The following is a 24,820-nucleotide window of genomic DNA, read 5'->3' on the forward strand; positions in this document are numbered from 1 at the left end:
GGTGGACACGGCTCAGGCGAGAGACCAGTTCTCTGGGCTGTCGCTCAGAGCCCACGCAAAGGGAGAGAGAGCTTGAAAGGCAGGAGGAGTGGTTCAAGCCTAGAACTGGGGGCTCCAGACACGTGGGTCCTATCCCTGCCCCGTGCCTCAGTTTCCCTCTCCGTGACCCTTGGCTGGCTAGAGCTAGGGACGCGCTAAGTGGGGGTTTGATGCCAGGCACAGAGGCAAGGGAGCGGCTTTAACTGGAGTCCTCGAGGGCCACGCACGAACCCACGCGTGGCTGGGTGCAGCCTGTGGTGTGGAGGAATGCGACAACATTGGCAGGCAAGGCTGGATTACGGCAGCACACCGCGCAGACGATCGCTGCCAGAGCAGGGCAGAACAGCTCTCTCCTCGGCAAGGACGTAAGAGGCTATTTTGGGATGAGCTCGACCTTTAGACACTTGCCTCAGCAAGCAGGCAAACGGGCCAAGTCAGGTCTGAGCACCCCCATCATTAAACTGCCCCCAACAGGTGCACACCTGTCACGGTGAGGGGGTTATTTTATCCCCCAGCAAGGAACCCCTTTATCTGGCACATTCCCAGCTCAGACTCGAGCACTGATCCCTCCCCAACTCTGCTTAGAGCTCCCCATAGATTTCATCTGGATCCACTTCCCATCCTGAGCTGCCGCGTGGCATTGCTGGGGCGCTGTTAAATGGCCGCCACGTTCCACCCCAGAGGTGGCTGCATTTTAGAGGTGGGTGAATGGGTTTCCTGTGTGCTTTTTGTAGCGCTTTTAAGTAGGGTGAAGAGGACAGTAGGAGATACCCCAGGTAACACTTTCTGACGTCAGGATCCATAGGAATATGCCTGTTTCCTATGGGGCTGGCTCGAGCGGACAGTACAGCTGTGGGGGAGGGGAGGCCCCCCAATTCCCAGAAACCCCCTCAGTGGATACAAGGGTGTAATGGATGCACCCCGTTTGACACATTGCAACCTGCAGGCACCTGGCCATGATTATTACTGTGTGTACTTGACAGTCACTGCAGCTTTGAATTATGAGCTCTGTGTGTGTGTGTGTGTGTGTGTGTGTGTGTAAGTAAAGGCTCTCGGGGTGTACGTGTGTGTGTATAAAGGCTCTCGGGGGTGTGCACGCGTGTGTGTGAATGTGTGTGTGTAAAGGCTCTTGGTGTGTGTGTGTGTGTGTGTGTAAAGGCTCTCGGGGTGTACGTGTGTGTGTGTGTGTGTGTGTGTGTGTAAAGGCTCTCAGCGTGTGTGTGTGTGTGTGTGTAAAGGCTCTCAGCGTGTGTGTGTGTGTGTGTGTGTGTGTGTGTGTGTGTGTGTGTGTGTGTGTTGGGGGAGGGACAGGAAGCGTGCGTCTCACTGCAGCACTGCACACAGCCTTTGTGCCTAGGAAGGAGGGCGCTGGCCTGACAAGCTGGGACCCGTCTGCTCCCAGCTCGGCGGTGTCAGCGGAAGCGCCAGACACTTTGCACAGAACAACAAACAAGGGTGAGGCCGGCGCTGTGCCCCTGGCCGGTTCGGGCTCCCTTCCATCAGGCCAGCTCTGAGCGAGGCTGGTTTCTAGAGGAGGGGAAGGGATCTGCCTTCAGCTCTTTAGTGCTGGGAGATCCAATTCCTCTGTCCACAGCCCAGGGCAGCCCTCCGGCAAACTTCCCCCACGCCCCCCGGCTCCTGCCAGCGAGCACCCGCCTTGGAGATCGGAACGGGAGGGGAATTCAGCCTCTATGGTCCTTCGCCTTCATTCCCAGGACAAATCACCCTTGGCGCTTCCCTGGCTCTTTCCTTCTGGAAATCACAGACAATTGAGCCTCCAGACCGGCCCTGTGAGGATCACAGTCCCTGTTTGACAGCTGGGGGAAACTGAGGCACCGAGCGGGGCAGTGACTCACCGGCACAAACTAGTACAAGGCCATCATCCTTCTCCACCAACACGGGCCCATGACTCATCCCCCACTCCGCAAGGCCATCAGACAGGCTAGATCTGAGTGCAAGTCCCACCCTGTGCACCCCTCCCCGAGCCAGCCATTCCCTCCTCACCCCCGAGAGGGAAAAGCAAAGCTTTTTGGGGAATGCATCAAGGATCTTTGCTTCCTTGGTGCAAATTCCAGTTCTGGGCCAGATCCTCAGCGGGTGCAAACAGCTGTACCTACATTTACCACAATGGGTCCGGATCTCCGGATGGTGTAAACCGACATAGCTCCATTGAAGTTAGTGGGGCCCAATCCCCAGCTGCTGTCAATCAGCCTAGCTCCGCTGAAGTCCCTGGGGTCCGCCCCCCGGGGCAGGGGAGCATCCCACTGGAGTCAGATCCCCAGCTGGCGGAGGCAGCAGCAGCTCCCGTGGAGTCAACGGAGTGATGCCAATTGACACCAGCTCCAAATAGGGCTTTAATACAACTCCACCCCCAGCCCCTGGAAATAATCTGTCCACAGAAGCAAATTAAACGTGGACCCCGAGCGCTGCAGAAACATCCCGGATTCTCTCCCGCTGGTTCCCCTCCAGCCGCGAATCCTCCCCCAAGCCCCGGCTCAGCCTCCAGCCCTGGCATTGAAAACGAAGGGCAGCGGGAGCGGTATCTCGGGGCTGTTTGCTTTGAAAAGTCCAGGCAACAAACCATTGCTGGGAATCCCGGTGCAACCACAAGAGAAGGGAGCCGGGCGCAAGGCTTGGAGAAAAGACGCCCCTCACGGCTCTTCCTGAAAGCACCAAAAGACGGAGTCTGGCTGAGCCTGTCCAGGGCTGCCCAGAGGGGGAGGCAAGTGGGGCAATTTGCCCCAAGCTCCAGGCCCCGCAGGGGCCCCCACGAGAGTTTTTCGGGGGCCCTGGAGCAGGGTCCTTCACTCACTCCGGGTCTTCGGCGGCAATTCGGTGGGGGGGTCCTTCTGCCCCGGGACCCACCACCGAAGTGCCCCGAAGACCCACTGCGGGGGGGTCCTTGTGCCCCGGGACCCGCCACCAAAGTGCCCCGAAGACCTGTGGCAGGGGGGTCCTTCCACCCTGGGATCCGCCGCCGAAGTGCCGGGTCTTCGGCGGCAATTCGGCAGCAGGGGCTCCCTGTCGCCAAAGACCCCAGGCTCCCTGAATCCTCTGGGTGGCCCTGAGCCTGTCTCACCAACAGAGCGACCCCTCAGCCCTCCATTCTCTCTGCTGCTCTGGGGCCTCAAAGGGTGGCCCCCAGGAATCCACCTGCCACGTCGGCGGCATTGCCGGTGTACGGCCCATGCACCAAACCTCCTCCCACCTGTGGCCTGGCCAGAGTACCCTGCACTGTGGCTGGCCTCTGCTTTCCAGGGCCCCACTGGGCACCCAAAGCCAGGGGCCTCTTTGCCCGGAGTCAGGTTGAGAGCTGGGATCCAAACTCAGCTTCCAGGCCTGTGCACGGCCCAGCTGACCTCACGTCTCCCGATCACTGCAGGCCGGGCGGGGATGAGACGCGCCCCCCCTGCCAGAGCACCAAGACTGTGGTTTCAGTACGAGCCCTCGTCCATGCTTCCCTTAAGCTAAATCCACCCTCGCCCAGACAGGTCCCCTCCAGGCCTCCGGCCCATGGCTTACCCGGCTTGGCGTGCGCTCTGGGGTCCGGCCAGCAGGCAGACACAGGTGCGTAGAGAGCCCCAGATCGGGAAAACACAAAGGGAGAACAAAGAGATTCATTTAGTTCTGATGTCACATGGCCACGCCCAAGCCGCAGGGGTCTGATTTGGGTTGTACGTCCCCAGAGTAATCAGGGCTCTCTATCAGCCAGGAAAGGCTGGACAGAGACATTCCTGACAACCCGGCTACGGGGCACAATCCTTTCCTTGCACTAGTGAATGGATGATCCAGATCACATGGGAATAGAATTAGATCCTTCCACCCACTGGGCTTCATTCCAGCATCAAGGGTTACCCTGGAGGGAGGACTAGGTCCGGTCACCCCACATAATCACAGGTAAGCGTCTGAGACGCACCCATCTGAGTCTGATGCACAGCTCCCAAGCAGGAATTCAGAGAACCCCAAAGCCTGAGAGCTGTGATGTAGCAGCTTGTACCACAAAGAGCAACAGTCCATGTAAAACAATAGCAAATGTTCTCTGGTGGAGGACAACGTGAACCCCTGATCCTTGGCCCGGGCTGCAGGGCTGATGTTGCTCGTACTCGTGACCGATACGGGAACTGCAAAATCTCCATGGAGCCTGGATTTGCTACTTTCTATCAGGGAAGCGTCCCAGCTCACTCGTGCTGAACAACGGCTGACTTTCTCCTTTTTACCATATAATTATAAAATAAATCAACTGCAATAGAAATATTGTACGTACATTTCCGTGTATAGTACACAGAGCAGCATAACCCAGGCGTTGTCTGTGTGCAATTTTACTTTGTCCTGACTTCGCTACTGCTTTTTATGTAGCCTGTTGTGAAACTAAGTGAATACCCCCCGGAAGATCCCTGCGTCCCCCCCAGGGTCTGCGAACCCCCAGCTGAGAACCACTGCCCTGGACCATCCTTCTGCGACCGTTAGCTACAAGGGGAGGGTCTGAACTTCCCCAAAGTTTGAGGATACTCAGCCTGGGGGCAGGAGAAAACGGAGGTTGGGTGCAGGAGGCAGATACACAATACCTTGGCGAAAGGGAGACAGGCTAACAGATGCTGGACACAATTGCAGAAAAAAGCCAGGTGCATCCCCATACCCACAGGCCCTGTGTGTGCCTTCCCTCTTCCCAGGCTTCGGCCAGGCCTCTTTTGCATGCAACGCATGTGACACAAACACCATCTCCTCAAATGAGCCGAGATCACCAGGGGTCTGACTGCAAATTTCAGCCGGAGGTTGTCTGCACAACGCTGCCTGCTCCCCGAAGCTCCTGGCTGGTAATGATCGCATCAGCATTTGGAGAGGATAAATGGGTTCTCCCAGCAGAGTCCCAATCTTCTCTGGCAGGAGGACAGATGCTCGGGGATGAAGCAGACGGAAATGAAAAGATGGGGGTTTCTGAACATATTTAACCGCTCCAGGACTCACTGGCCAGCACAGAGGGGTGGGGGGGGTGGGGATTACAATCTCATAACGCAGGATGGATTTAATCATACCAGCTCCTGCAGAATTCACCCGAGATGCTAGGATTACCCCTTCGACGTGTGTAGCATTGCACGGGTTTTTAAGGGCAAAAGGGACCCTCTAATCCAGCACAACCCACCCCCTAGGAGGACACCTACTGTCTCCTGCATCTAGCCCAGCAATCCACAGGACAAGCTTCCTCCTGAAGCACCCATAGGCCTACCTGTCTGGTTCTCAAAGGGTTAAGCAAGACAGCGTAAAGCCTGCTTTTCTCCTCTCCCAACTGTTGTCTTTCTTTGGGGGGGGGGAGGGGCACCCTTAAAGAGACACTGTCCAAATTAAAAGCGTGCACCGACAGTGTGCAGAGGGTGTATACACACACACTCACCCCCGATTGCTGGTGCCACCCATGCCGCTGACAATGGTCTAGTTTTGCTTTTAATAATGTTAAAAACATCGTTTCCCTTTCACCCTTTTTGTTCTTATTTATATAGCCGCGGCACCTGAGGGCTCTCCATCAGGGAACGGGCCGAAGCACCGTAACGCTTATTGAAAAGACAAAAAAGAGTTTGCAATCTAAGGCCTTGTTTGCAATTGAGCAGCGACCTTAGACTGGTTGGTTTCGCTTCGGGCATCTCATAAACCGGACTAGTGCTGTTGTGTTTGGGTTGCTAACATTACAGGGGACCGGTGTGTAGAGAAACAAAACAAATGGTTGAATCACCCTTTTTGTTTCCTTTAAATCAATCACAACAACATCTCTCGTACCCCCAGGGCTCAGAACACACTCATAGAATCTCAGGGTTGGAAGGGACCTCAGGAGGTATCTAAGTCCAACTCCCTGCTCAAAGCAGGACCAATCCCCAGACAGATTTTCACCCCAGTTCCCTAAATGGCCCCCTCAAGGATTGAACTCACAACCCTGGGTTTAGCAGGCCAATGCTCAAAGCACTGAGCTATCCCCAACCTACGTTTAACATACACTGCCCCTACTGGAAGGCAGTATGGCCTAGTGGATAGAGCACCAGCGTGGAGCCCTGGGTTTTATTTCTGGCTCTTCTACTAGGCTGCCAGGTGACTCTGGGCAATCCTCTTCACTACCCAATGCCTCAGTTTCCCCATACGTAAAATGGGGGTAGCGAGACCTCCGTCACAAAGTGCTTTGAGATCTATGGATAAGAAGCGCTTTGGAGCTAGATACTGTGATGACCCACATTAGCCTTTAGCTAATTTAATGATGATGAAGATAGTAAGTAAGGGGTTGTAAAGCATTTTGTGATGCTGGTATAAAAATTAGGGCTGGTTGGAAAACAACAACTCCATTTCAACCTTCGGTTTCCTTCTGTTACCAGAGCAAAACCGAGACCCTTCTACATTTTGTCATGAGAAAAGAGAGAAAGCCAGCACAAGCACACACATGCAAGAAGGGGGGCAGGGGAAATGGATTCCCTTCACCCCAGAACAGCCTGGTGCACTCACCAGGACGGCGAGACACCCAGGCTCAAATCCCTGCTTTGTCTAAGATAAACGCCAGCGTAGGACAGGGAGAGGAGGAACACAGGACCAGAGCCATAGAAGGCGAGAGGTGGAGGTGGCTGTTTCATTCAGTTTCAAAGCAATTTCTGCCCAGGGAGCAGGTGGACCCAGAGAACAAGCTGGGCTGAGTCCAGAAGGGTAAAAAAAAAAAAAAAAAAAAAAACAATGACAGGACGTGACCGAGAAAGATGGAAGGGGCAACGCTGGAGGTCGCAGCCGCTGCTGGAGCCCAGAGAGATGCCCAGGGGGTGGATGTCACACACAGTGTAGCAGGGCCACCCTCCTTCCTGATTTCCACCTGGCTCGGGGAAGCTGATTCTCAGGCATCTTCCCTGCCCTTGTTTGGTACCCGAGGGTCCCAGCACCCCCTGGCTCCATCCCCCACTCTCCTCCCCCATCCAGGAGGGGCCCATTGTGCTACCTTGGCGGCTTTCCCAAGAGGAGACTACGAGCTGGGTTTTAGCCAATAGGGGTCCCCCCCCGGTCCCCGAGTGGCCGTGCAGAGGCTGCAGCCACACAGAGCAGGCTGTTAATGGCATCGTCCCCCCCAAACCGTTTGGAGACAGGACCAAGGAGCGGTTTGGATAACAGGACGGAGCAAAGCGTCAAAGAAACAGCAGCAGCTCCGCCGATCGCTCCAGTGGAGCCCGTCACACACGCCTTTGCGTGTGCGTTCACGAGCGCACACTCACGTGCGTGCACAAATCCACGCACGTACGGTGGCACATACACCCCTGCATGCATGGGCCACACCGACAGAGACACACGCGTCCTGTGCACGGGTTTCACGGACACAACCAGGCACGCGTCCTGCACACGCGCGCGCCTTCCGGGGTCCACTCGGTGCCGCAGCTGTTCCTTCCGTCAAAAATAGCGCCAACCTCGCGAGGCTCCAGAGACTTAATTAGCTTTATCTGTCACTCGCCGCGCCCGGCGCGTTCCTGGCCGGAGCCGGCAGCTGCCGCACACCAGCGAGCCCTGGGTAAAGGGCAGAGTGGGGCGACGTCTGCTCTCGCTGCTGTGGTTTGCAGAAGGCCCCTGGTGGGGGGGCTGTTGGCTGGCACCAAATGGCAGTGCTCCTTAGGGACCAATCACTTCCCCTCCAGTCCACACCCTAGCCAGCCCGGCTCTGCCCCCCAGGAGGAAGGGGCAGCTTTCAGGCTTCCAAGGGCTAATTGCCCCTTGTCCCTCCCCACTCCCGCACCATGCAAGGCCCTTGCCCTTTACCTCTGTTATTCTCAGCATCCTGAGCCCCCCTGTCCTCCTTTGCAGCGAGCTGAGACTGGGCCACCAGTGCCCCTGACAGGGCCACGAGTCCCGAGGCGCCGGCCAGGCTGGAAGGCTGCATGCCCGAAGGGTGCGGGGTGAGCGGGATGGGAGGCGCATGGTGGGAGAGGTGCTGCAGCTGCTGCTGCTGAAGGAGAAAGAGCCAGGGCTGCGGGGAGACGCCCTTCCCAGGAAGCCCCCTTCCCCCCGATTCACCCAACCCCCCTAGCCCCGCTACCTGCCCCGAAGCGGTCCCAAGAGCCTTTGCCCAGCTGCAGCCACGAGCCACAGCAGCTGGGGCCTACGGTGCCCCGGGCAGAGCACAAACAGGGACCCCCTCTCGGAGGTGGGGGGTGATCAGGCCTCTCTGCTGCAGGATGACCCCCAAGGCTCCCGGCGCGATTTCAGCAGCCCCCCTTGAGACCTGCCATGGGCCCAGAGCAGCTCCTAGGTCAGTGGGAGTTTGGCCATTGCTGACACAAGGCTCCTGGTCTCCACCCAATGCCGCCTTGAGGCCGTGATGTTCCCTCCCCTCCACCCGGCTTTCCTGCCTTTTGCTGCCGGTGGGGCACTGGGGAGGCGACTGTCTGGCTTGCTCAACGTGGCTGCAAAGGAGGAAGACACAAGGGAGCATCCATCCAGCTGGGTGGGGGCAGCCCGGAGCTGTGGTCTGGGGTTACCCTGCCAGGGGCATCCCGGCTCCAAATTCCCTGATCAGAACTCCCTTCCCCTCCCCCATCACAGGGCTACTCACCCCAATGATGCTGTTCAGTTCCCCCATGGTCACCTGCTTGGCCCGCTCCACGGCTTGCAGCACCTGCTGCTGGTGCTGGGAAAGGAAGGCACGGCAGGTCAGGAGCCCGGCCGGGTGTGAGCTCACGCCCCATCGAAAAGACAACCGAGCCTCCGGGGGACGAGGCGGAGCTGCCCCCTCCCGGGTTATGGTCCAGGGGACCCTCCCAGGGGGAACACCCCCAGAGGCGCTCACCCTCCTGGGGATCTCCCTCTTACACAGCACAACTTTTTAACCCAGTGCAACCTAGTGTCCTCCTCCTCCACCGTGCGACGACTCTACCCATCCCGCACGCAGCCCGGTGCTCGCCCTCTTACCTCCTGCGTCAGGAACGGTACGATCTGGGCACAGATGGCACTCAGCCTCTTCACTATCTCAGCCTGAAAGGGCAAAAGGCAGCTCCGTCATGCCAGGCGCTAGCGCTGCTTAGAAGAACGGGGGCTCTTTAAATCAAGCGCCCCCCCCAGCCCAGGCTCCATAGGAAGGCTCAGGGCTAGGAGCTGTGTTGATAGCCTGGGATAAAGTCCCAAACTCCCCTCCCAGCCTGCAGCGGGGCTCGGTGGAAGGACCAGGATGGATTCTCGAGGGATCCCTGCTCTGAGTCCTGGTGGGGACTTTGCAGGGCACGTCCCCGGGGTATTACATGCACTGGATTTCACAGGCTTCACCCAGGACACTTCCTAGGGGGTCTCTCGTCTGCCCCCTAGACACACGAAGTTCACGACACCCCTCGGAGGAGGGGAGCATTACGACTGCCGTTGCACAGATGGGGAAACAGACAGAGAGACTAAGTACCTTACAAGACCCGATTTAACCCTGATCTCCTGAGCCCCTGGCTCTCCTCGCTCTCCTAACACCTGTCTTTTCTTTCACGGCCGAGTCAACTGAAAACCTCTTCCTAGCCAAAGGACAGGCTGTGCTCAGCGCGGGGCACAGAAGAGCCCCGAAGCTTGGCTGGCCCCTGGCCAGAGCAGAGGGACCGCCCTCGAGAGGCCTGGCTCCTCGGAATGATGTTTCTCTCCCTTCCCTGCCAAGTGGAACGTGATACCAAGAGCGTTGGAGCTGAAGTCAAACTTTCCAACCCACAGTGAGTTCGAGTGGGTTCAAAATAAGGGAAAAGCAGTTCATCCACCCGACACTGAGCTCTTCCTGGCAGGCTGCTTGAGAGATTTGGGGCTCTTCCCTACAGGGCGGTAGCGAGGGATATAAACATCTGCTCCACCCCCTGCACTGGGCTGGATCGGTCACCCCCACTCATGGAATCTCTAAACCAGTGGGCTGCCCAGACATGATTTATGCCCTGGTATTTATTTAGATGCATGATCACACTTCACCCTTCAGCTGGCTCCTCCATGTACTGATCTCAGAGCCCTTTATGAAGAGGAGACAACACAATCATCTCCGTTTTACAGAGGGGGAAACCGAGGCACCGTGCGGGGCGGCTACTTGCCCACAGTCTCCAAGGGCGTCAGTAGCAGGGAAAGGGGTAGAACCCAGGTCTCCCGTCTCCCAGCCTCGCGCCCAGCCCCCTGCCTCCTGCACAAGAACAGTTTCCCAAGGGAAGCGGTGAAAGCCTCAGAGCTCGATAACACTTAAAGCACATGCCTCATGCAGCAAATCCACCTTGGCACTCGCCTGGGGACACAGACAAGCTGGTCTGCTCTATTTTTCCGTCTCAGATTTCTAGGACTCTCCGAGAGAGGTGCAGAGAACTCGCGAGCGAAGAACAAAGGAAATCTGCCAGGCCCCTTAAGTAACACAGCCCCGGCCATCGTCTGCCACAGCCAGGGCAGCACACAGCACAGGCAACTCCACCCAGCCTTCCCTCCTGACACCCACCAGTGACAGGGCACCTGAGCTGCAGCAACCAGACACCAAATGGGGTTCATTCAGTCCAGTGGAAATAAAAGCAGCACGACTCCTCACCTGCAGCTCTAGTCCTGACGCCCACTCCCTGCTCTAACCACTAACACGTACTTCCCCCCGCCGCTAAAGACTGGAGCCCAGGAGTCCGCAGACCCAGTCTTCTGCTCTTAACACTAGACCACACACACATTCAGAACTGGGAATAGAACCCAGGAGTCCTGGGACCCACTCCCATATGCATTCGCAGGATTGGGATTAGAACCCAGGAGTCCATGTTCCCAGGCTCCTTTGTTCTAACCACTTGGCAACACTCCCTTCCATCTCGCTGTAGCTTCGTTGCCTTGTGCAACAAACAAATATGGTTTGTTCTCGTTCAGCTCCCGGGGCTCCTGCCGGATCTCGGGATCCCACCAGAGTTTGGAGTAAATTAGGAAGCTGAGAATGAAAGTGACTCTCCCGCACCACCCTGCTAACAAAAGGAGCAAACTTGGAGGGCTGAGCCAGCTGGAGAAATATGGCAGTCGACTTGCCACTTTGTCAGGCACCGTTCCAAACTAATTTCCCTGGCAGAGAGCCCTGCGATGACTAGATTGATAAATCTGAAGAGGAAAGCAAATTACAGCTGGAACAAAAGGAGACCGGGATGGTGAAAAACACTCCAGCGTCTTTGGGAAGGGAAGAAAAAAAAGATCCATTTGATTTTCAGTTCCTCTCGGCCTTCTCTCCAGCTCCCTGCTGTTCACTCCCAGCTTTCCCTGTAACGGAGGTGCCAGATAAACCATCCGCCTAAGAGCGCAGCGGTGCTAATGCCCACTGTGCTGAGGCCTAATTAGGGGGCCGCGGGCCAGATTTTTTAAAGGTCTTTTGGTGCCTGCAGATGAAAATTGGCCCCAAGTGGGATTTGCAGAAATGCCTTGAAATCAATGGCGCTGCGTCTTTAGATGCCGAAGTACCTTAACAAATCTGCCCCTTAGCCCCCCTCAGACTGGCTAAGACCCAAAGACAGCAAGTGCCGACCTACCGGCCCATCTCTAGGTTCTTCACCTAAGCACACAGATAACCACCAGCTTACACTCTCCGCCTGAGCCTGGTTCCACACCTGCCCCTCACACCTTTCTCCTTCGCAGCCTCCCTCGTCTTTCTGTTTTAGCTGATCCCCTCCTAACTAAACCCCCCCAAACATTATTCAACGAAAGAAAAATCACGGCGCTACCATGCTACCTGCAGCCATCACATTGATCATCCTGCTTAGGTCTTCGATCCCTTCCCCTGGGTCTGTCTTATCTGTTAGGATTGCAAGCGTTTCAGGGTAAGGGCAGTAGCTTACTCTGGGTCCTCCGTAATTCATAATCATACCCAGAGGTTCTGCCATGTGCATTTTGCATTTGTTATCGATTTAAATGTTCACAGTTGCACAAAATTAGGGGTTTTAAGCACCCCCAGACCCCCTGGTTTTTATCAATTTACATTTTCACAGTTGCAGGAAATTGTGGGGGAGGTGGCGGGGGGGGGGGCACCAGACAATATTTAATGATGGTAGATGTTGAGATCCAGAAAGTTAAAGCTTTAGAACCGTTCGAACACAAAACCTGTCAACACCACCTGTCAAAATCCACAAAGGGAACAGCCTTAAATCCAAAATTCTCAGGCTGAATTTTTCTTCCTTTGTCCATCTGTAAATTTAGAGGATCAGCGACGGAAATCTTTTCGCTGGGGTGTGCGCGTGCGCGGGGTGAAATTGACGCTTGCCGACATTTACCAATACAAATGGAACCCATCCAAGTTGGCATACAGGCCAGCGGTGAAGGGGTCCATGGTCTGGCAGGAGCTGACACGCTGAATCAGGTATGTGGCTGGCCGGCTAACAGTGCCTTGGGAATGCCCTGCACTGGTCTCCTCACCTGGCTGCCTATTGAATTCAAGTCCCTGTGCAGACTGGAGGTCCAGCCCCCAAGGGAACCTCAGTTTCCAATCACCAGGCTGCAGTCCTATGGGATTAAGCAAATTCTGCCAGCGCCCCCCCACCCCGAGTCTAAGCTCCGCGTTCAGCCCCCACCCCAAAGACACAGAACGGTCTGCCTGGGGTTGGGGAACAGTTTTCAGAGATGCTGAGCACCCATAGTGGGGGGTTGCTCCTGTATCCTTATTCCAGTTCCCCCCAGCTAACCAAGAGCCCACCTCACTCACCTGCTTGTGCATTTCAATGTTCAGCCCATAGGACATTTCGTAGTACTGAAAGCAAAGCAGAGCACAGCTGGTTAGAAGAGGACTCCCCATTCGCCACCAGATGACAAACCAGCTACCAGCAGGGCTTGGTAGCCACTCCACATGGCTCCCTCCCCCCGGCCAAACTGGCCCTGGTGTAACTTCATCAGCGTCAATTACAGGGATGGGTTTCGCTTTTCCCAGGGTCAGGCCCAGATTTATTGACTGAGGGACAGATCGGGGGATAGGCACTGGCCTCTTTCAGTTCTGGGAAGGTGGGAGGGGCCCACAGAAGGCCCGCCCCTTCAGATGAGGGAGGGGCCACAGGACCAGGATTCAGCTAAGCAGGGAGGACGAAAACGAGGACAGGGGGATGGTTCCCCAGCCCTGGAGATTGAAGGCCTGTGTGTAGCCACCTGGGCAAGCTTCCTCAGCATTGTCCCTGGAGGGGAGCTCAGTCTCCACACCCCAAGCTAATCCAGGCCTGCCACAGCTAATCACCACTAAGTGCTGGACTCTGAGCCACCCAGAGATTAAGGGGCTGACTTCTCTGGCTCCAGCACTAACCATTGGGCAATACTCCCTCTGGCAATGCACACCAAGGGCAACAATGGGTTTTCGTGATGGTGGGAGGGGCACTTGCCCACCAGGGACTGGACCGAGACCCACCAAACTCATATCACAAATGGAAATGATTTTTCAGTCACTTACAACCTAGCATGAGTTCAGGATGGTGACCTGGAGAAGGTATATTATGGTTTAAAGAAGGTAGCTCAGGATCTTTGATTTGCCCCGTTGTTATAATACCAGGACAAAGGAGCAGTCAATGAAACAGAAAGGGGGAAAATTCAAAACTGATCACAGGAAGTGATTTTTTTTTCTCCAGACAAAGCTCAGTTTAGCCTGTGGAACTCCTTGTCACAAGAAGTCACTGAGGCTGAGAACTTGGCAGGATTTGGACAGGGATCATACATTTGTATGAACAGGGACAGCCAGAGTGACAACAGTAAAGATTAAAGAATCAATGAATGTTCTGGAAAGGAAATAAACCCTCATGCTTCAGGGCATGCACAACCCCGAGCTATTGGGGTCAGGAGGAAGTTTTCCCTGGACGCAGCTTGTCTCATCACTGCCTACTGAGGGGTTTCTTGCACCTTCCTCTGAAGCAGCCGGTAATGTCAGAGACAAGATACTGGGCTAGAATCAGACCCTGGGTTTAATTCACCACGGCAATTCCTGTGTCCCTATCCCGTTTCCAACCTCAGCCCTAACCCCACCGGGCCGATCGCCAGAGGCCTATAATTTGCTGGAATTATGGGCAGTGGCAAGTAGCCATTCTGATTAACCCCGCGATGGCTGTTTCAAGAAGCCCCCGTCAGAGTTCATCCTCCAGCAGTACTTTGGAAGGGGTCGTACGAAAGGACCCCGGGGTTCGCTTTGCTTCCAGCCACCCCCTCTCCACCTGGAAGGGTTGGACGTCAATAGTTACGAGGCCAAATGAAAAAATGGCATCGTTCCCAGCATCTAACGGCATCATGGCAGCGGCAGCAGACGGCGCGGCAGGAACCAACCGTTGCTAGGAATAGATGTTAACTCCTTCCTGACCAGTGCCCTTCCCCGCCCCCACCCCCTTGGGAGAGCACCCATAGGCAAGCGAGTGCAACATCACCCAGCTAGGAGTGGCGGTCCTTGGAGGCCAGCTCTCAGGCTGAATGGCTTGTTGACCTGCTCCAGTAGGATGATTACAGGGCCAGGGGGGGCGGGGGCTTAGAGGCCCCTGGGGCCATTGGAGGGTCTCTTACCATGACATAATGTCTCTGCATCTCGGTCTTCTCGCTCGCCAGCTTCTCACATTCCAGCTTCAGACTGCAAGGGGAAACCGTCTTCATTTGCGGCCCCGGATCCACCTCCACCCCCAGGGGTGCTGGCTGCAGGGGCCACCCTGCACACCTCCCACCCAGCCCCGCTGTGGGGGAAGGGGCCATGCCTGCAGCAGGAGTCGGGTGCCATCGCTCCGTGCCACTCACGTCCCCAGCGGCGTTCCACCAGCTGGTCAGCGGCTTGGAGCCTGGCTTGGAACGATATAAATCTGGCCCCTGGCCTGTCACCCACCCAGCCCCACTCCCCTGAGCTCCCCTCTGGTCCCAGCTCCCCTCCCATCGCTGTCCCCCTTGTAACACCGTCCGAGTCCAGCAAGGCCTTGCTGGGGCTTGAGAAAACGAACCTGCCTCCTCCCACTTTGCCTGTGACCCTGAGCGCAGCTCTGGCGCGCTCCTGACGTGTATCCCCTGAACTGCCTGTCCCACCCACCCCCCGGCTCCCTCTCCCTGATCTGTGACCCCAAGACCCCTCGGAGCTCCCCCTCTGAGGCAGGGCAAGCGAGTGCAACATAGCCCAGCCCTGCCTCAAACTCCTTACCTAGGACCCTCAGAATCGCCCCTCTGTGATCACCCCCTGCCTTCCCTGTAACCCTGGGCACCACTCTCTCAACCCCAACCCCCTTTTCCCTGTGATCCTACACACTTGTCTGTCTGCATCTCTCACCCGCCCCCAGGACGGTCCCTTCCCCGTGGCCCCCACGCCTGCCCGCTCCTCCCCACACGGCCTGCCCCTCACCTGTGATACTGAGCCTGCAGGAACTGGAATTCTTCCTTAATCCGGTCGCAGATCTCCAAAATCGAGAACTTGAAGGGCTGCCCAGACTGAAGCGGAGCCGAGAGTGGATCAGTAACAACGACGCTGCTGCCAGCCCAGCCCAGCCCACCCCATCGCCAACGCACTGCCCTGACCCACCTTCCAACCCCAATCCTCTCCTCTCCCTCAGCCCCCTCCTCCCATTCCAAAATCCAACCCCTCTCCTCACCCCCAGCCCGTCCGGCACACCCGGAGCCCAGGATGGTACTTACAGGGTGCCGTCCTTGTGGGTACATCCTGGGGGACTTGCCCAAAATTGATGCCCACCGGAGGAGGGAGAACACCCTCTTTAACCTCCCCACCCTGGCTGCTTCTTTAACTTCTCCAACAGCCGCTGGTCACCGGGAGAACCAGAGGGCGAAGGAATCCTGTCTCCGGGAGGGACGGACGGACGGATATTGGAATCTTCCTCTGATGGGGTTTTTTTTTTTGAAATACAATTATTTATTGTTGTGGGTACGGCTCAGCCGGGGCGAAGAACATTTCCGTCGGGTGAAAGGGGAGAGAGAATTCCTCCCCAGTGGGTCGTGCTTGGCCGGGTCGCCTCGGCCCCCCCATCGGACACGGGGCTGGGGGGAAATATAATCTGTCTTAAAGCACCAGAAAAAAAAAAAGGCAGGAACAGAAGGTCAGTAGAAAATCTGGCCGGATTTCAATAGCGGTCCCTGGCTAGAATGAAAACTGCCTCCTGGCAAGGCAAAGGCAGAGCAGGGGAGTCTGTCCAACCGGATCCTTAAGGTGGTCCTTTCTCGGTAGGAGGTGGCACCAGGGGCTTTGCCCGCTGGCTCTGGGCTCCATGCCAGGGACGCTTCCCACCCGCTAGAGGTGTCAGAGGGCAGCAAGGCCCGGGAGGGAGATTCCCCCCACCACACGCCCCTGCTCCATGCCCGCCTCCCTCCTCGCCCTCGTGGTGGGAAGGAAAACTGAACCGAGGGAAGCAGCTGCTCCCACTTCCCGAGCGGCTCCCCCACATCCTGCTGGGCTGGGGGAGGACAGGTCGCTTGCTGCCTGCCCCACTCAGTCTCCTGCTTGCTTGGCCTTTGAGGACAGGACCCCAGATTTGGGGGGGGGGGGTGTTTGGCCTCCTCGTTGGCCTTTTGCGTCACCTGGGCTGTTCAGCTCCAAGCTGGCTCTGCTATATCCCTGCGTGGGCCCCCCTTTAAGTGTGGGGCTGGGCTGCCTCAACCAGAATGATGGGGACCCCTCCCAAATGTCCCCCCACTCCAGTGCCGCTCCCATTTGCAGAGTCTCTCCCTCGCACCCCAGACACACCAGCCTCTCCCAGCCCATCCCCCTTTCCCCTCCTCTGCCCCCAGATCTCTCCTCCATACAGGGCCCCCACCCCACTGGCCTCTGGGATCTTCCACTCCCACAGAGATCCATCCTGCCCCACTGCCAGTGCCTCAGACAGGTGGGCCCAGATCTGGGCCTGGGTGTAAGCCCCCCTGACCCAAATGAAGCCAACCTTAATAAACTTTGCCCTCTGGGAGCCCACGCTGCCTCCATCCGCCTGGTTTCATTCTTCCTGGCCCTTTGGACAGCAGAACCGTCTGCCGGCATTATGCAGCAGCATCTCGCCAGCCCACGGCTTGACACTGGGCACTGGAAATAGCACGTGCTGTTCGCACAGCAGTAAAGGCATCATAAATATATAATCATAAAATACACTCAGGGTTTTAAAGCCTCTGTCTGACCCAGTGAGCCAAGCCAGGCTGCAGTCTAGGGGCATTCCCTGGGCCGCTGGGACAGGTTTCCTTGGAGAGACAAAGAAAAAATTCAGAGCTGGTTTTCACGGTAGGACGGCACAGGCGGTTAGCCACTCCACCGCTGCGCCATCTGCACCGTTCCGTCCAGCGCCTCCTGCTGGGAGCAGACTGGCCTGGCTCCCTGGAGGGTTTTGTAGCATGGTTCTTACTGAGTGAAGCTACACCTGACATAGGTGGGACTTGGAAGTTCCCCACACCCACCTCTCCTGCACCCTTCCCTCCCAGGCCTCCTGCTGGCAGGGCCTGAGCCCGGAGACGCGTGAACGGCCTCTCCGCCGGCATTCCCTACAGCGCCTCCTGCTGGCACCGCTGGAAGGAGCAATTTCTCCATACATGCATGTGTGTGACTCCAACAGGAGAGAGTCCCCCTAAATGACAACCACGGACTATTAGGCAGGGAGGCAGCCTGGCTTTCCCGGCGCCCGAAAAGCCAGGCCATGGATGCCTTCTCCTTCCCGAAGCAGAATCCTCCAGAAGGGCCCCCCCACTCCCTGCAGGATCATTATTAATTATTATTATTACACCCAAGCCTTCATGCTGGTGAGAAAACCAGCCCCTAGGTCCACCTTAAACAGCTTTGCAGCCTCTGCTACTGGGGCCCTGCTTCCATTGGCTGCGAGCGCCAGCCAATCGGCCCCGCCCGTTCCCACATGGGTCTCTGATGTCAAAGGCTTCAGAGGCTAATCAGGAGCGAGAGCAGCTGGAGGATAAACAGGAGTGAGCCGGGGGTGGGGGAGGGAGCAGCCCCGGGGCAGGCTGGGATTTGTAGTTCTCTCTGCTCCCCCCTCCCCCAGTTGCCAAGGCACAGCTGCAGCTGGGGCAGCTCCCAGAGTTAGTTGTTGGAGGCTGTACAGGCCGGGGGCTGGTGTGCTCCTGGGAGGGAAGGAGGGAGTCTCAGTTTTCAAGCATCCTTCCCTGCTCAATGTCATCCTGCTTGGATAGACACCCAGACACGCAGGGGGATCGATCGCTGCTTCCTGGCCTTTGGGCTAAGGGTGAGGTAGCAGCGGGGGCCTATCGAAGGCGTAGTTTGACTTCTAGATTTGGGGGAAGACGCTCCTGTCCAGCCAGTGGGCCCATGCGCGGAGGAGCAAATTCCACACTGGCCCTAGGCTTGCATTCCGGGGGGGGGCATTGTCCCCCCAAACGGCGCCTATAGGGCCTGTGTCCTTTTGGGGACAGACTGAGAACAGCTGGGTCGTGCCTCAGTTTCCCCAGCTGTAAACGGGGGAGAAGGAGCCTGAGCCCCTTTGGAAAGTGATGGGCGAGCTGCGGCTGATAAGAGCTAGGGATTATGATTTATTGACAGGGTCCTTCTCCTCCCTAGCTGGCCCCCGCCTGGCAGTTCTTTAGGGCCAAGGCTGTCCTCGCTCTGTGCCTGAGCCAGCTGCTCCACCCCCTCCCCCTCTTGGCAAACAAATTAACTCCCTGATCTAGCAACCCCCAAAGCGCAGGGCAGCTGCAAACTACATTGCCCACAAGCTCCTGCGACTAGTTCCTCCGCCCTGTCAATCAAAGTAACGTGGGCCCTGCTCCCTCCTCGGCATCCCCACCCGAAGTGGCTGGATGGTATAATTACAGCACATTGATCTAACTGAGCAAGGCTTTCCTGCTGGCCATGAATCAGGCTTTCCAGAGAGGAGCACATCCCTTTAACATTAAGCACAGCACCTTCCATCACCATAGGGCCTCTGCAGACACACACACACATCCCAGCTCCCTCTCCACTGGGCTGCACCCGCAGCAGAAGGAGAAGCAAACGGAGCCAGTCTCCCTCCCTGGCAAAGTGAAAACAAGCAAAGTAAAAACCCAGCGGATCTTTTGTCTCTTCCCTTCACACTGCCCCAAAGACAGAACCACCTTTTTGGGGAGCGATCTGAGCATCCGACCCCTTGGAACCTTAAAAATTCCAACCCACAGCTGGGTCGACGCAGCCCTGGAGTTCCCTTCCGCGGCCCCCCCTTACAAACAGGTCTTGTCCCAGCTGCAGGGATGTTAAAGATCCTCAGGTTGCTGGGATCATAAGAACAGCCCCCCAGCCCAAAAACCAAATGTCCTTTCCTCCCAGTGAAAACAACGGAGTCCGGTGGCACCTTAAAGACTAACAGATTTATTTGGGCATAAGCTTTTGGGGGTAAAAAACCCACTTCTCCAGAACCCCCGAAAGCTTATGCCCAAATAAATCTGTTAGTCTTTAAGGTGCCACTGGACTCCTCATTGCTTTCGTGGATACAGACTAACACGGCTACCCCCTCTGATACTTTCCTCCCAGTATTGTGTGGCGTGCTATGGGCCAGCGGCCAGGCACCACCCACGAAGTGGCTGCTTTTGTGTGGCTGGCTGTAGTTGTGAAGCATGGTTGTAGGGGTGGGGGCCTTAGCAGTGCAAAAGGCTATAGCAGGGGTAGGCAACCTATGGCACGCATGCCGAAGGCAGCACGCGAGCTGATTTTCAGTGCCACTCACACTGCGCGGGTCCTGGCCACCGGTCCGGGGGGCTCTGCATTTTAATTTAATTTTAAATGAAGCTTCTTAAACATTTTTAAAACCTTATTTACTTTACATACAACAATAGTTTAGTTGTATATTATAGACATAGAAAGAGACCTTCTAAAAACGTTAATGTGTATGACTGGCACGCGAAACTTTAAATTAGAGTGAATAAATGAAGATTCGGCACAGCACTTCTGAAAGGCTGCCGACCCCATGGCTACAGAAATGTGACCGTTTTATGATGGTCTTGTTAGGAGGTAGCCATGGGTCTCATGTAATTCCTGGGACTCCCCTGCACAGACAATCTGAAACCCCCTGTAACACACAGGGAGCCGATTAAAAGGCTTGTATACATGAGTCCTGTGCAGCCTTATTATGCAATACTCCAATCAATATATAAAGGGGAACTGGTTGGCAATGACCAAAAACTGGTACCAGCTGATGTCTGTTTTAAAGACTCTGAGGCCAGAAGGGCCCATCATGATCACCGCAGCTGCCCTCCTGTGTAACCCAGGCTGCTGGATGGTTTGCTTACATGTAATAAGTTGTTGGTTCTGAGACCAATTTCTAATGGGGAAAAGCCCCCCACCACAGTCAGCCCTTGTTAGCTCCCTTCTTCTCAGCCTCATCAGAGAGACCACAGATGGAAGGACACACAGCGGAGGTTCCCATGCTGGCCGTTATGCCCAGGGGCCAGGGGGTGATCACTACCTGGCCCTTCCCATATTGCTGAAACCTGGATTAGATAACATAGCTAGCTTTTATACCATGCTGATGCTGTTCATCAGGAGGTCTCAACATGCTTTACAAAAGGGGGTTAGCATCATTATCCCCATTTTGCAAATGGGGAAACTGAGGCAGCGAGCAGGGAAGTGATTTGCCCAAGGTCATCCAGCAGGTCAGTGGCAGAGTTGAGCATAGAACCCAGGTTGCCTGAGTCCCAGTCCAGACAGAAAAGGGGTCCTAGCATGGAAAAGGTTGAGAACCACTGAGGCACAGGGACTGAGTCATCTCACCCCATCAAGCCAGAAAGGACCAGTGGATAGATCAAAAGTTCAGGAACCAGGATGCCTGGGTCCTATTCCAGACTCTGCCGCCAATGTGCTGCATCCCCTTTGGCGAGTCCCCATGCCTCAGTTTCCCCAGCTTTGAAAAGACGATAATGCTATATAGACCCACTGAGAGATTGACAGATGGAAGATGCTATGTGTCTGTTTAGGGGAGGCCTTTCCCCCCGCCCCGCCCCCCGAGGAGAGAGACGAGGGCAGGGAGACCTAGACAAAACCAAAAAAACAAACCCCAAAGTGCTAGAATTGTTACCAAAAAGATTCCAAGGGATGATTTCATCCATTCTGCATGTTTCGCTGTAAACAGAAAAGCTGCAATTAGGAAAGCCAGCGAGCACATGGGATGTAGCATCAATACCGCCCCAGCAACCACTCCTGACCGCCGTAAATTCCCAGGATTTCAGGGTATTAACCACACTTGGCTTGGCATCAGGCTAATACGCAACAAACCTTTTACTGCCACTGCTAACCGACCGCTGATTTCTTGGGGCTTGCCGTCCAATTAAAACTGTGTTCAGGGCTCGAGAGCAGGGATGATCCTGAAATGCACGGAGCTGTCGAAGCCCGGCCGCTCCCCTCCCCAGTCTCAGCTCCTGGAATAACAAAAGTTTGCTGTGCCTTGAAGCCCTTCGGCAGGGGAGAACTCAAATCAGTTAAGTGTTGCAGCACCCCTGGGAGGCAGGGAAGGATTTCTCTCACTGTGTCACATGAGGGGAAACTGAGGCAAAGGGCTATTCCCAAGGGGCACAGCAGTGAGTGAGGGGCAGCGCTCAGACCAGAACCTGAGAATCCCCATGCTCTAACCACTAGATACCCCTTCCTTCCCAGAGCTGGGCCTAGAACCCAGGAGTTCCAGCTCCCAGTCCCCCCTCTAGACCCACATTTTCCCAGAGCTGGGCCTAGAACCCAGGAGTTCTGGCTCCCAGCCCTCTCCTCTGCCCACTAGACATTTCCTCGCCTAATCAAAGCTCCTTAACGTTAGAGCTGGAAGAGACCTGTTGTGGCACCCAATCCATCGCTCTGGCCAGGGCACGACCCTGCCCTGCTGTGGGTGTGTGGCTGTACCGTGAAGGGACGTTGTTAGCCACGGAGAGCAGAGGTCCCAGAAGGAATGAGTGGCCAGCCTCAGCTATGATGAGGGCCTGTCGTTCCCAGGCCTGGAAAGGGCAGATATTCCCAGCCATGGGCACCGGCTGAGTGGCTACGCACCCAGGAGAGACAAGCTGGCTGCCACGGGTGCCCGCCTTCAGAACCCTGGGGGGAGGTGACAGCTCTTGGCTGTGGAAAAGGGCTGAGTTCCTTCCCAGGCACCCAGGAGCTGAGGTTTCTGGCGTGGAGAGGGGCTCTGCTGCCAGCCACAAAGGGAGAGAGAGCTCCTGGCTGTGGAAAGGAGCTGAGTTCCCAGCTGGAGCCGCCTTGAGTCTTTTCTCCCTCTCCGATGCCTGTATCTCCCCCACCAGCCCCATGCACCCCCACCGGGCACCCCCACGCCTGGAAGGGTTCAGCCGCCCTGCCCGCGCTGCACTCCGCGCTGGCCTACGCTTCTGGAGAGTTTCCACTTTTGGCGGGAGGGGACCTTAAATATTGCAGGAGCCAGCTGTACCTGGCCCTCCGCACACAGGCAGCCAGGAGGTTAAATATTTAATGTGCCACATTTCTTCCTAATCTTTTATTAATTATGTTATTTACTTGCCGCAGGATGGAGGCTATCGGAGGAGGCAGAGCTGACAAACATACAGGCTAAGACTCCTCCAAACCCCCAGCCCTAAAATCACCCGCTGTTGCTACCGCCGGAGCAGCAGCCCCGGCAACAGCAACAGCCAGAGCGTTAGTGTAGATGGGAGCTGGCGTTTCCACCGCCGCGGGCGTCCGCCCCAGCTCAGAGCAAGGCTGGTTGGGGGCGAGGTCACCGGGGCCTGGCATGGGTGTGCACAGAACACAGAGCAGAGGGAGGGGGGGCTTGGGGGTTAGGGCACAGGGGTGGGACTCAGGAGATCTGGGTTTGATTGCCAGCTCTGCCCCGGAGGCCCTCAGTGACCTTGGTCAAGTCACTGAATACAGCTTGGTACGCTGGGTTTATTAAATGCTGCCCCATTCTTCTGGTGCCAAGAGCTTTTCAGAATCTGGCCCCATCATCTTGTCGTGCCTCAGTTTCCCCATACGTAAAATAGGGAGACTGCTCCTTTCTTTCTCCCACCCTGGGTCAGGCTTGTCAATTTAGGGCAGGGACTGGGTCGGACTATGTGTCCATGCACCCTCGCCCCTGGGCCCTGCCCGTTCTCCTACAACAACCTGTGAGGGATCCTAGCAGAGAAGAGGACAAGTCCTTTCACACTTGCTGGACGGAAAGCCTGCCTCTCTCGCGGAGCTCCCCTCCCTGCATGCCCAGCCGGCCCATTTCTGTAGCCTGGCACAGACACAAAAGGGTTAATCGGCTCCCCGAAAAATCGCTGGGTAACTGCATCCTGCCCAGACTACGAGGGCTGCCAGGCGGCACGAGAGTGCATCTGTGGCATAACTGGTTGGTCGAACGCATGATGGAGGCTATCGGACCAGCAGAGGTACACAGGAGTTCTTCAGCTCACACACTGCGTTAAATCCATCTGTCTTACTAAAAAGCAGTTGGTATTTTCCCCCACTTCACCTCCAGGTACATCCCTCCAGTGCAACACAGCGGCTCTCCTTGCAGCAGTTAAATGCTTAGATGTGGCTCCAACCTGCCTGCCTGCCCAGCAAACTCCTACCTCGTGCTGCTTTTCCTTTTCTTCATTAAAAAATCCCCCCTGGACATTTCTCAGGAGCGAAGGCAGCACCGACCTCTAGCAATAAGCTACAATTAACTGCCGCCGGCATAAGAGATGAAAACTCTGTTGACTTCAGTGGGGCAAAGACGTCCTCGTACCAAGCAGAGCTCACTGGTAGAGTTGGCAGAAATGTTTGTGTTGCGTCATTTTAACAGAAAATGGCGTTTTGTTGAAAATAAAATTCCACGGGACAATTTCAGCTTTTGACCCCCTCCCAAAAAAATCACAAACCGATTTTTGTCAACTTTTTTCATTTTTTATAAACTGAAAAAAAAATTAACCGAAAAATCTGAAGGGGAGGAGGGGTTGTTTTGGTTTTTGGAGAGGTGAACATGTTTCAGTTTGGGATTTTGTGGTCAAACCAATTTTTGTGGGATATTTTGACAAAAACTAAAACCTTTTTCTAAAACCAAACCAACCAATCAAAAGCATTTTAAACCCAGCTCTAGCCACTATTCTGTCTCCAACCTTGGCTGGTACAAGATGCTTCAGAAGAAGTTACAAGTAACCCTGAAATAGGCAGTTATAGAGTAACCAGGATGAGGAAGAAAACCCCTGATGCAGTGATTGGTTCATCCCTTGAAGCAGGTTAGTTTAGAGTCCAGAAGTAATTTGGGCCAGTGTGCACTGGAACTAGACTATAAAAACCACCTAGCGCTTATCATCGGTAGATATGGGAACCCTTTCCCCGGACATCATTATCATTCGCTCTGTTTTACAGGTGGGGAAACTGAGGCACGGGGTGGGTAAATGATTTGCCCAAGGTCATCCAGTGGCAGAGCCAGGAATAGATGCCCCATGTCCTGGATCCCAGTCCAGTGCTCTGTCCATTAGCCATGCGGCCTCCTGCATGTAGCTATGTCCGTTTGTCTGTCAGCAACGAGTCCGACCGACGGGGGTGTTTGAAATCAAAGCCAGGATCCAGCGGCCTGTGCTGAAAACAGCCCTTCTCTAACCCAACAAGCCGGATCCACCACCCTGCCTGGCCTTTAGGGCATTCCTGAGCTGGGCTTTGCACTCTGAATCCCACCCAAACAAAACTGGGTTAGTTTAAGAAATGTTGCCCCCACCAAACAGCCACCATGACCATCGCCTGGCAGGGAACGGTTGCTGCAGCATCTCCCAAACGTACCTGCGCATCGTCTCAGCTGAAGAGTCAGCCAGGTGAGCCCCTAGCTGCAGGCAAGCCAGGCTCAACCCTTCTCTGCTCCCCAGCTCTGGTGACCCTGGGGGGCGGGATCCCCGGCCCAGCCTGCTTGATTCAACACGATTCGTTTGCTGCTTTCGAAAT

The 24,820-nt window shown here is 55.8% G+C and overlaps 1 protein-coding gene across 6 annotated transcripts in view; it reads right to left on the minus strand.

The window, feature by feature from the left end:
* LOC123355936 (transducin-like enhancer protein 2) overlaps positions 1-17,006 on the minus strand; it is a 33,851-nt gene extending 16,845 nt beyond the window's left edge. Inside the window, exons 1-9 of one of the 6 annotated variants that reach the window (XM_044998804.1) lie at positions 16,866-17,006; positions 15,613-15,990; positions 15,323-15,408; positions 14,509-14,572; positions 12,689-12,733; positions 8,953-9,015; positions 8,597-8,671; positions 7,804-7,990; positions 3,562-3,578 (exon numbers count right to left, since the gene is read on the minus strand). In XM_044998804.1, coding sequence (XP_044854739.1) covers positions 3,562-3,578; positions 7,804-7,990; positions 8,597-8,671; positions 8,953-9,015; positions 12,689-12,733; positions 14,509-14,572; positions 15,323-15,408; positions 15,613-15,636 — 561 coding nt within the window. In that variant the 5' untranslated portion in view covers positions 15,637-15,990; positions 16,866-17,006. Of the gene's footprint in view, positions 1-3,561; positions 3,579-7,803; positions 7,991-8,596; positions 8,672-8,952; positions 9,016-12,688; positions 12,734-14,508; positions 14,767-15,322; positions 15,409-15,612; positions 16,239-16,865 lie in introns of those variants that run through there. The other 5 variants (XM_044998806.1, XM_044998805.1, XM_044998803.1 and 2 more) reach the window with 5 other exon arrangements.
* Positions 17,007-24,820: the final 7,814 nt, after the last annotated feature.

Source organism: Mauremys mutica, chromosome 24, assembly GCF_020497125.1.
Source record: "Mauremys mutica isolate MM-2020 ecotype Southern chromosome 24, ASM2049712v1, whole genome shotgun sequence".
Lineage (NCBI taxonomy): Eukaryota > Metazoa > Chordata > Testudines > Geoemydidae > Mauremys > Mauremys mutica.